This window comes from Haliotis rufescens, unplaced genomic scaffold, assembly GCF_023055435.1.
Source record: "Haliotis rufescens isolate VD_foot unplaced genomic scaffold, xgHalRufe1.0.p SCAF_9, whole genome shotgun sequence".
Classification (NCBI taxonomy): domain Eukaryota; kingdom Metazoa; phylum Mollusca; class Gastropoda; order Lepetellida; family Haliotidae; genus Haliotis; species Haliotis rufescens.
Window position 1 is genome coordinate 1,418,815 of NW_025964383.1, and position 12,033 is coordinate 1,430,847.

Below are 12,033 nucleotides of genomic sequence, written 5' to 3' on the forward strand. Positions count from 1 at the left end.
AAATCTTGTATGTACATTCTAGCACATCCTACTTTCTGTCAAGGCAAATCCTGTATGTACATTCTAGCACATCCTACTTCCTGTCAGGGCAAATCTTGTATGTACATTCTAGCACACCCTACTTTCTTTCAGGGCAAATCCTGTATGTATATTCTAGCACACCCTATTTTCTGTCAGGGCAAATCCTGTATGTACATTCTAGCACACCCTATTTTCTGTCAGGGCAAATCCTGTATGTATATTCTAGAACGTACTACTTCTTGTCAGGTCAAATCCTGTATACTATGTACATTCTAGCACACCCTACTTTCTGTCAGGGCAAATCCTGTATGTACATTCTAGCACACCCTATTTTCTGTCAGGGCAAATCTTGTATGTATATTCTAGAACGTCCTACTTCTTGTCAGGGCAAATCCTGTATACTATGTACATTCTAGCACATCCTACTTCCTTTCAGGGCAAACCCTGTATGTATATTCTAGCACATCCTACTTTCTGTCAGGGCAAATCTTGTATGTATATTCTAGCACATCCTACTTTCTGTCAAGGCAAATCCTGTATGTACATTCTAGCACACCCTACTTTCTTTCAGGGCAAATCCTGTATGTATATTCTAGAACGTCCTACTTCTTGTCAGGGCAAATCTTGTATGTATATTCTAGAACGTCCTACTTTCTGTCAAGGCAACTCCTGTATGTACATTCTAGCACACCCTACTTTCTGTCAGGGCAAATCCTGTATGTATATTCTAGAACGTCCTACTTCTTGTCAGGGCAAATCTTGTATGTATATTCTAGAACGTCCTACTTTCTGTCAAGGCAAATCCTGTATGTACATTCTAGCACATCCTACTTCCTGTCAGGGCAAATCTTGTATGTACATTCTAGCACACCCTACTTTCTTTCAGGGCAAATCCTGTATGTATATTCTAGCACACCCTATTTTCTGTCAGGGCAAATCTTGTATGTATATTCTAGAACGTCCTACTTCTTGTCAGGGCAAATCCTGTATACTATGTACATTCTAGCACATCCTACTTCCTTTCAGGGCAAACCCTGTATGTATATTCTAGCACATCCTACCTTCTGTCAGGGCAAATCTTGTGTGTTTATTCTAGCACATCCTACTTTCTGTCAAGGCAAATCCTGTATGTACATTCTAGCACACCCTACTTTCTTTCAGGGCAAATCCTGTATACTATGTACATTCTAGCACATCCTGCTTCCTGTCAGGGCAAATCCTGTATGTATATTCTAGAACGTCCTACTTCTTGTCAGGGCAAATCTTGTATGTATATTCTAGCACATCCTACTGCCTTTCAGGGCAAACCCTGTATATATATTCTAGCACATCCTACTTCCTGTCAGGGCAAACCCTGTATGTACATTCTAGCATATCCTACTTTCTGTCAGGACAAACCCTGTATGTACATTCTAGCACATCCTACTTTCTGTCAGGGCAAATCTTGTATGTACATTCTAGCACATCCTACTTTCTGTCAGGGCAAATCCTGTATGTACATTCTAGCACATCCTACTTTCTGTCAGGGCAAATCCTGTATGTACATTCTAGAACGTCCTACTTCCTGTCAGGTCAAATCCTGTATGTACTTTCTAGCACATCCTACTTTCTGTCAGGGCAAACCCTGTATGTACATTCTAGAACGTCCTACTTCCTGTCAGGTCAAATCCTGTATGTACTTTCTAGCACACCCTACTTTCTGTCAGGTCAAATCTCTTAAGTACATTCTAGCACATCCTACTTTCTGTCAGGGCAAATCTTGTATGTATATTCTAGCACATCCTACTTTCTGTCAGGGCAAACCCTGTATGTACATTCTAGCACACCCTACTTTCTGTCAGGTCAAATCCTGTATGTACTTTCTAGCACACCCTACTTTCTGTCAGGTCAAATCCCTTATGTACATTCTAGCACATCCTACTTTCTGTCAGGGCAAATCTTGTATGTATATTCTAGCACATCCTACTTTCTGTCAGGGCAAACCCTGTATGTACATTCTAGCACACCCTACTTTCTGTCAGGTCAAATCCCTTATGTACATTCTAGCACATCCTACTTTCTGTCAAGGCAAATCTTGTATGTATATTCTAGCACATCCTACTTTCTGTCAGGGCAAATCTTGTATGTACATTCTACCACATCCTACTTTCTGTCAGGGCAAACCCAACATGTACATTCTAGCACATCCTACTTTCTATAAAGGCAAATCTTGTATGTACATTCTAGCACATCCTACTTTCTGTCAGGTCAAATCCTGTATGTGCATTCTAGTATATCCTATTTTCTTTCAGGGTAAACCCCAAATGTACATTATAGTACATCCTACTTCCTGTCATGTTCTCACCTTGACCCTGATGATCTTGCTCTTGAAGCTGCTTATGGCAACCACCACATCAGTAGAACCTTTGGGAGTGTCTGTGAAGTCATGGCTGAAACAGTCAAATATGCAAAATGACAACCAAAGGCAGGCAGGCAGGTAAAGACAAGTTACTGTGTACCTGCACTGATGATACTTCTGCATATGCCACAGGTCGGTCCTATCTTCATTCCCCTACCTGTTGATGTCGTAGATTTCCCTGGAGCGCCCTTCTCTGAGCTGCAGCTGCCACACTCCTGGGTTAGCCTTGAGTTGAAAGTAACCCTACAACACAACAGTGTCCAACAGAGTCACAACACCATCTAACATTGTCAGGACTTGTCTTACAGTGTCACAACAGTGTCCATCATTGTGAGGACTTGGTTTAACAGTGTCCATCATTGTGAGGACTTGGTTTAACAGTGTCCATCATTGTGAGGACTAGGTCCAACATTGTCAGGACGGTCTGACAGTGTCACAACAGTGGCCAACATTGTCAGGACAGTCTGACAGTGTCACAACAGTGTCCATTATTGTGAGGACTTGGTCCAACAGTGTCCATCATTGTGAGGACTAGGTCCAACATTGTCAGGACAGTCTAACACTGTCACAACAGTGTCAAACATTGTCAGGACAGTCTAACAGTGTCACAACAGTGTCCAACATTGTCAGGACTTGGTCCAACAGTGTCCATCATTGTGAGGACTTGGTTTAACAGTGTCCATCATTGTGAGGACTTGGTTTAACAGTGTCCATCATTTCGAGGACATGGTCCAACAATGTCCATCATTGTGAGGACTTGGTCCAACAGTGTCCATCAATGAGAGGACTTGGTCCAACTGTGTCCATCAATGAGAGGACTTGGTCCAACAGTGTCCATCATTGTGAGGACTAGGTCCAACAGTGTCCATCATTGTGAGGACTTGGTCCAACAATGTCCATCATTGTGAGGACTTGGTCCAACAATGTCCATCATTGTGAGGACTTGGTCCAACAGTGTCCATCATTGTGAGGACTAGGTCCAACATTGTCAGGACAGTCTGACAGTGTCATAACAGTGGCCAACATTGTCAGGACAGTCTGACAGTGTCACAACAGTGTCCATTATTGTGAGGACTTGGTCCAACAGTGTCCATCATTGTGAGGACTTGGTCCAACAGTGTTACATTTGTAGCACACTGGTCACAACAGCATGACTGAAATGAGGAGAATAGTAATCAGTTTCTTAGTTTCCAGTCATATTAACTAATGATTTCTCAATTAAAGCTTGCTTAACAGGCATACAAAACTAGCTGAAACATAAAGAAATATATCACCAGATTGGCCATGACGATGGTATCCTTGACAGCGGGAGTGCTGTTGGTTCCGAGTGTGAACTGAAGGCCCCTTGGTGGCTGCATGGTGGAGGAGTCATGGCAGTGACCTGGGGGGACAATCACACCAACATGGTGGCAGTGTACAGCAAACATACTCTTATATGGCTTTGTTTTCTTTCTTAGTTATTCATAACACCACACTATACATAAACCAGTGATTTATATTATGAGCAACAATCCACAGTCATGGAACAATGCTGTGCAATCACCTGAGTCTCTGAATCTGACCACCCACTCCATTTAATTGTCACTTACGACCAGCATAGGGTCTATGGATCAATTCTTACCCAGAGTCCACATGTGGAACTTTTATCCTACAAGACAGAAGGGAGTTTGTTTCAATTTATACTTTAGGAGATATGTTTTTCCAACATGAATTATCTTCAAATTAGATCTCACACCAATGAGTGTTGTATTAAAAGCATTTAGGTCCTACCTTCCAGTAGAATGTACTCCAATTCAAAATCAGCCTTCACGCCATCATGGACCTGGCAACAAACACAGAGTTCACACACTGACACATGTAATCAGGCATACTGCTTGGTGCATAGTGGCTCCTTGGGGAAAACTTGTGAATCAGGCCAAGAAAATGGATACCAAGATTCAGGAAAATCATCCACATACCAGCATTTTATGTGCCGTTAGACAAAATATTACCTCTCTTGAAATAGAAACCTTTTCAACAAAAGGTACACTGACCACGTCAAACATTGAAAATCATAGTCTAAGGACTGTTAGTTTTTATTATATATTTTTGGGGAACATGTTATCATCTTACAGGGTCACATGCTACATTATATCCAGCTGTTGTGTCACATAGGCACTGGAGGTTGGTTGGTTTTTTGTTGTTTTACGCCCCACTCAGCAATATTCCAGCTATATGATGGCGGTCTGTAAATAATTGAATCTGGACCAGACAATCCAGTGATTGACATGAGCATCGATCCACGCAATTGGGGACGATGACATGCATCAACCAGGTCAGCGGGCCTGACCACCTGATCCCGTTAGTCGCCTCTTATGACAAGCATAGTCACCTTTTATGGCAGGCATGGGTTGCTGAAGACCTATTCTAGCCCGGATCTTCACAGGACATGCACTGGAGAAACATCATAGGTATGACACAGATTTAGATAAAGCTAATTTGCAACACCTATTTTCATCCATCCATCCATCCATCTATCCATGTGTTAATGGTAGTAAGATGAGGTGAAAACAAATGTGAAAACAGGAAAAACATTAAGCACATGAGAATAAACAGTTCTAGTAAAATCTAGATATTATTTATATTTGTATACTTGTCCTGCATTACTCCTTAATGAATTAACTGCTTTTTCTTGGCAGAGGGAGAGAGCTGAGTGAAGTCTTGCTGAAGAAGAAGTTGTTCCAACTGGTTGAGTGGCTCTGTCCGGCTGTCCTGGCAGTCTTGGATATGTATAATCTGCAAGTCCCAGTACTGCCCAAGATGAACGGTTCCATGCACTGTGCGCTCAAATCTAACACAGTTGGTGCATGAAGTTTGCTCACCCGTGCCGCTGTAGCCAGAGCTATAAGGAAGACTGTCTTCTTGGTAAGGTTGGAGCAGGACGCTGAGTGGAGTGGCTCAAAGGGCATGCCTCTCAGCAGGGTAAGCACCACGTTCAGATCACACGCCAGGGGATCTGAACATGGCATGCTGGTCTTCTAGATGAAAAAAGCATGACCCTTGGAGTTCTGGAATCTTAGTCATCTTTCTGATCGTCTGGATTGGCCAAGACTGAGTTAAGGTAGGTTGTGATGGTGCTGGCCTTCAGACGATGCTTATTGTGCAGAAACAGTTGGAATTCAGCCAAGAATTGGGGAGACACAGAGGTGGGATCATGGTGTTTCACCTTGCAGAATCTTCCAAAGAAGTGCCTCTTGTCATATAGAGGCCCCTGGTAGAAGGTCTATGCGCCAAGGTGATTGCATTGCCACCATTGCCAAGTAACCCTTGGCGCTTAGGGCTCTTTGTCGAAGAACCAGGCCAATCTGGTAGTTCCAGGGGGGGATCGATGGCGGAAATCTCCTTGAGATCCACAAACCAGCCCCTCTCAGGACACCAAGGAGCTATCAAAGTAAAAGAGAGGCTCTAGGTCGACCCGATCTTTTGAAAGACCCTGGGAAGGAGTACTGGAGGCGAAAAAGTGTAAGCTTTTAATCTTTCCCAGGGGACACTGAGGGCGTCGAAAACCAAAGCTTGTGAAGGTATGAAGATATGAAGGTTCGAAGCTGGGAGTTCTGGCTGATGGCAAGCAGGTAGATGTTGGGTGTTGAAGATGTCTTCGTGGACTTTCCACTCTGTTTGAGCTACTTTGTCTGGTGAGGGCGTCAGCAAGGATGTTGTGGCAACCTGGAATGTGTTAAACTCGGAACTGAAGCTCCAGTTGATCAAGTAGCTGGAAGAACCGGAACGTCTGCCATAAGAGCGAGGTGGAGTGGATCATCCCCTGATTGCTGAGGCACCATACTACAGTGATGCAGTCCTTGGATATGGTGATCCGAGCGTGGTGAAGTGCCTGCTTCCAGTGGGGAGAGGCAGGATGACAGCCTCTAGTTCTAGGTTGTTGATGTGCCACTGCCCTGAAGGACTTGGACCAAGTCTTGAAGTGAAGCATCAACGAACAGGTGTAATGAATCGTGAACTCTGTCAAGGTGACACCGTCTAAGACGTTCGACTCCACCATCCATCTTTGGAGAAGTGGTTTAAGGTGGTCCGGGAGCATGATGGAGTCTGATCCTGGTGGCTGATGTAGGGAGCAAGGAACTTCTATATAGGGCGCAGTTGAAGCCTCTCTCTGGAGGTCAAGTCCTGCGCCGACGTGAGTAGGCCCGGAAGCGCCTCCCATTGGCAAAGAGTACAAGGCTGGTGAAGTGCTGGGAGTAGGTGGTGTTGAATTCTGAGCCACCTGTCCCTGGGTACAGAGGAGATCTCGGTCATTCGGGAAGAGGTGAATTGGAGGTTGAACAAAGGTGTGAGCTCTGATTTCCGCCTTGAATTGGACATAGTTCAGATGGAGGAAGGTAGTTATCGGCTTGGTGATGCATGTAAATAGCCACGGGGACAAGGAAATTCCAAAAGGGAGCATGTTGACAATGTATGGGTCCCCAAGGATGTCCCAATTCTGCCTGTAGGGTCCTAATCTCCCACCTACAGGAGGCTCGACAGCTGGAATGACTAGGGGTGGAAGTTCCCAGTCGTTGGCCTCCGTCACATCAGTGCTAAGCCTTGTGGTCTCCACCATGGGAACGGTCAAGACACGGATCATCGTCTGCATCAGAGGAATCCAGGATGGGTTCATGGCACGGGATGGAAGGGTTCATGTAAGGCACCGGATGGAAGGCTGCATGTCCAAAACCGATAGGCACCTGAAGTGGCAGCGCTACTGGTATGTCTGGGAGAGGGACGATATCAGGGACGTCGGTGTCATGCCACGCGTCATCGTAGAAGAGGAGGCATAGTAAATCAATGTTGAAAGGAAGGTAGACATCGGTGTCAGAGGACAGGATCTGTACAGGCGATGAGGTGGTTGCGTAGTCCCTACCGAAGACATAAGTAGTGTAGTGGTGTAGTTGGGTATAGTAGGCTCAAATAATCTGACATCTTTTTTATCAACGTTCCCGGTCTGCTGTGTCCACTGTTTCTGTGATACCTTGAGGTATTTCGAGAAGGCTGTAGGGGAAATCTCTACACTTAGAAGCCTGGGAGCACAAGGTAGTACAGTTGAGACACAAGCGATGAGGGTCCCACCCAGACTTATTACACTGTATCTGCAATGATAGCCGAGTGTAATCCAATTGTGTATGCTATAATCTCAATCACAGCCATGCGGGTTTAGGAAGAATAAGCTTACACAAAGAACTGAAAAAAAACACCATTTTGATAATGATAATATTGCAAGGGTACAACAATGAATTGAAGTACCAAGCACTATAAAGAATACAGAATGCATGATACGAACATGCGCGACCATTCAATGAATTCAAAATGGCTAATTGGAACAAGCATAAAATATTAATGCTATGGTTGAAGTCATAAGATATATATGAAGAGACAAACCGTAAGTAGGTTATAAATCACTAGAAACAATACAGTTGCAAAAACACGCAAAGGATTCAATGGATTAGGCTGAGATCCCAGTGAGCTGTGTGATAGGGTTAGCCACTCAACCAGTTCGAACCACTTCTCCTTCAGCAAGACCTCACACATCTCATCAAGGAGTAATACAGGATAAGTTAAAAAATATGAAACATAATATTATCTATTCTCTATTCTCTATTATCTATTATCTTATCTAAATAAGGCTTCAGGCCCAGATTGTATAAGTAATAAAATATTAAAACAGTAGCATATAAGTCTTATGTATATTACCGGTATTCAATATGTCATTGAGAATGCCTACCCGTCCAAGTCATCAGAAACTGGCTCAAGTAATGCCACTTTTCAAACAAGGTGATCCAAAAGGTGCTATCCTAACATCCTTGATTAACTATATAGGTATGACTTTGAACAAATTATGTTCAAACAGTTGCACAATTATTTTCATGAGAATTCCTATGTTTACAAATACCAAAGAGGATTCGAAGCCGCTCACTCGACCATCCAGCAGTTAGTGGAATTATATTATCAAGTGTGCAACACAGCTGATAACAATGAGGTTTTTTTAATGGTATTCTGCAAATTTCAAAAGCATTTGGTAAGAATATGGCATGGTGGGCTTATATAGAAAGACATGTTACAGTATAAACAATGAATATTAAAGGATGAATTACTAGAGAGGCTGGCTGATTATGCAACAGCTCACAAACAATCTTTCTCTTTAAATGGCACACTGTCTGATTCTGGAGTGTTAAATGCTCATATCAAACTCCATGTCAGAATGATGAAGTCTGATTTGGTTCACATGATCTTGATAAAATACAATGTATCCAACCTTGGGGGGGAAATAAACTTCTCAGCAGGAGAATAAATCCCTTATACCCCACCATGAAAAAAACAGGCTGCACATACTGACCGGGATAATAAATCAGTTATACTCTGCGTCAAAGCAAAACGCTGCACGCTTTTTCAAAGTCAATGAAGGTCCCGTGACATTAGCACAAGTTAGCCTCAGATCCATCAAACAGCTGTTTTCTATCAAATTTGAATTTGTTTTAATTCTTTTACAATGGCAGATTAAAACATGTCGAAATGATAAGTTCATTGTAGCAGTATCACTCAGGATACAAGTGTTTTTATGCGTCCCTAATTAGGTCTTAAACCTCTCACCTCCAGCTGGTGGTATAAAACCTAACACAGGTTGCATAAAACCACTTGACCCCTGGTGATACTGCTACAACATGTAGTGTACCACAGGGATCGGTAACTGAGAAACTAAACTGTTCAACATACCTAGGCATATTATCTAATTGTATTGAATATTTTGAAACTACTATGAATAGCAATTTCAACACAAATCGGTCCTTTTTTGTACATTAACCTTCATAAAAGATAATTTATGAACTGTTTATAAGACCACACTTTGAAAATGTATGTGAAGTTTGGGATGGCTGTATTAAAGAGCGAGTGACAGGGTGGAAAACTTCATCTTGAAGCATCAAGAATTGTAACTGCTTTGTCAAGCTATATTTCTGATAAAATATTATATTCTGAAACTTCTTGGGAGCCCTTATCGAAGTGAGTGAGAGAGTGAATGAGTTAAGATTTATAGTCACCTCGACAATATTTCAGCAATATCATGACGAATTCAAATTAAATAAATTTAGGCTAAGAAACCTGTCGGTAAAGGACAGTAAAAGAACTAGATTATCACAGAGATAGGTTTAAAACAAGTATGTGACCATAAAATTTGACTATTCATTACAATACAAAACAAAATTAGACTAGCAGGTAGTTAACACAAGTATAAAACAATCTGAAAATGCATGCACTGAAGTTGACTGAAGCTTTATCTTTAATAAAACATATACAAGTCAGAAAGAGTGCATGCTTAGTCAGAAAGAAATGTGAACATATTTGACTTGTAGTGTAACCATGGAGTTATAGTGAATCATTGTCATTAAACAATATATCACGTGATATTACATTTGTAAGTAATCACACATGTAAATCTATGGGTCAGGGTGATCCTTGTGTGGTGTTAACCTTGTGCCCAAGCCTTTACATGAATAAAATGTTTAAACTAAACACGCTTCACTGCATATTCTCACCTCTTCCAGCAGGATGTTGTCCAGGTCGTACGGCGAGCGGACGGCCTCCACCAGCCAACTCTCGGGGGGATCCATGTTGAGGGTGAGCAGAGACTTCTCAGGCATGTCAGTGAACCGGCCCACGGGACCACGGGAGTACGTGCCATCAACCTTGAAGGTCAACTCAGGGTCAAGGACATATCGATAGTAGCTGAAATAAACACACATCAATGTTGAGTAAACAGTACTGAAGACATGGACCAAACAGTAATATAATGGGAGTGTTCAGTACAAGGAGATGGAGACAACCACTTAAGGGTGTTTTTTGTGTTCCCTGAATTTGTCTGCCATGTTAATCCCTAGGAGTGTTATCTATAGAGTACATGTTGTCAGAGAGGTTTCCTTCCCAAACTGCCCAATAGTATAGGCAAGTAAAGGTATTAGAAATTTGCCATTTTTAAGGGGTACTATATGTTATCATAATAAGGACTAGTTGACTAAAACTGTTAGTTTCTATCTCTGTGCTGTATGTGTTGTCAGAGTGGTGTGGTGTGATGATTTTGTCATAATGAACTACTGAAACAGTAGGCGCTACTCAACCACTAAACATCTACAGGCCAATGGAGACGACCCTGCAGGGACCAGCTGCTCATTAATTGGTACTTACTTCTTGAGAGGCATCTCCGACAGCTTGTCCTTACAGTTCATGTAGAGGCGGATCTCCACGTTGGTGCTCTGCCTGAGGACGTGGAGTATGGCAGACAGCTTCTGGGCCTCCCTGGACACAGGGTCCATAACCACCTCCACAACAAAGGCTGGGATGGAGTCATCAGCTGGGATCTTCAACACACTGCAACACAACAACACTCACAATACATCACACACAAAAACTGTTTCCATTTCTATTGTTTCTCATCAACAATCATTTCTGTCACTGCAGGCAAGCATCATTATCAAGAGTTATTACCTGTATTCATCAGATTTGAAGCTGACTTTCTTCCTGCCCTCAGTCTGACTCTTGGCAGTCAACAGTGCCGCCACCTTCAGGAGCAAGTTACTTCCCCTGGTACAGAGAAAATGATTTCAGGATTTCATGCTGAAGTTAGCATTGTTACATATCAAAGCAGCCAGATGAGAAGGACTAACTATTATCAAGTACTGATCGGTCATACCAGCGAAAGGGCGTAGCAGTGTAAGCAAGAACACATCCGTCAGGTAGCTTCTTTCATAAACATTTTCGGCTTCAATATATTTTTTAATAGAATTATTTCATTTAAATCCCTGTACTCAAATTGGATTTAACAGAAAGGGTGTCATTCTTCCACTGAAGCACTTGCTATCAAGACTCGCAATATCTTACTGGTCATTATCATATCCCAGGCCACGGATCTGCTCCCGGATTTTACGAGCCGACTGCTGCAATGTGTATTTCTCCAGGAGACCAACATCATCTGGCAGGAAGTCTTCCCCATCATCCAAGGGACCAATCACCTGGCATATTTAGCATACACATCAATACGATGTCAAGGCTTAAATAGAGAAAAAACAGAATGGGCTGTTGTCGTTGAAGATAACACATTTATCATGTTTATTCTAGGTTTCCCTCTGCTATGACAAGACTGAGAGCAATCTCCACAGCATAGAGATCTGCTACAATCCTCATATTCTGGATAAGGTGTCTCCCTGATCAGGCAACCATATCAACAAATCAAAGATGATATACAAACGAAGTGTCTCACCTTGCCATTGGTGATGATACCTCGTGCTGTTTCCTCAAACAGCAGAACCTTTTGGGCAAATGCTCGATGAGACTTGAGAAACGTGTCCCCCTGTTTGTTGAGGGCTGCTAGGTACGTCTTCATGTCCATCCCCTGAACACGGAGCACAACATGTTCAGTATACACAACACTCACTCACACTATTCAAGTATCAAGTTGCACCAAATTATTATAACAGTATTAAGACACCAAAGTGTTGAGCTCTAGTGTAGAGTCCTAAGTATCAGAGAGCAAGTATTACTTTCTTTCATGATACCAAGATTAATAACATCTTACAACTTACATCCAATACATT

General features: G+C 42.5%; 1 protein-coding gene across 1 annotated transcript in view; it reads right to left on the reverse strand.

Moving 5' to 3' along the window:
* The window catches only part of LOC124110377 (UDP-glucose:glycoprotein glucosyltransferase 1-like), a 77,214-nt gene that overhangs the window by 10,729 nt on the left and 54,452 nt on the right, over positions 1-12,033 (reverse strand). Inside the window, exons 23-31 of the mRNA XM_048391288.1 lie at positions 11,700-11,831; positions 11,321-11,451; positions 10,928-11,023; positions 10,628-10,810; positions 9,982-10,171; positions 4,190-4,241; positions 3,694-3,800; positions 2,577-2,662; positions 2,366-2,450 (exon numbers count right to left, since the gene is read on the reverse strand). Of these exons, the coding sequence (XP_048247245.1) occupies positions 2,366-2,450; positions 2,577-2,662; positions 3,694-3,800; positions 4,190-4,241; positions 9,982-10,171; positions 10,628-10,810; positions 10,928-11,023; positions 11,321-11,451; positions 11,700-11,831 (1,062 nt within the window). The remainder of the gene's footprint in view (positions 1-2,365; positions 2,451-2,576; positions 2,663-3,693; positions 3,801-4,189; positions 4,242-9,981; positions 10,172-10,627; positions 10,811-10,927; positions 11,024-11,320; positions 11,452-11,699; positions 11,832-12,033) is intronic.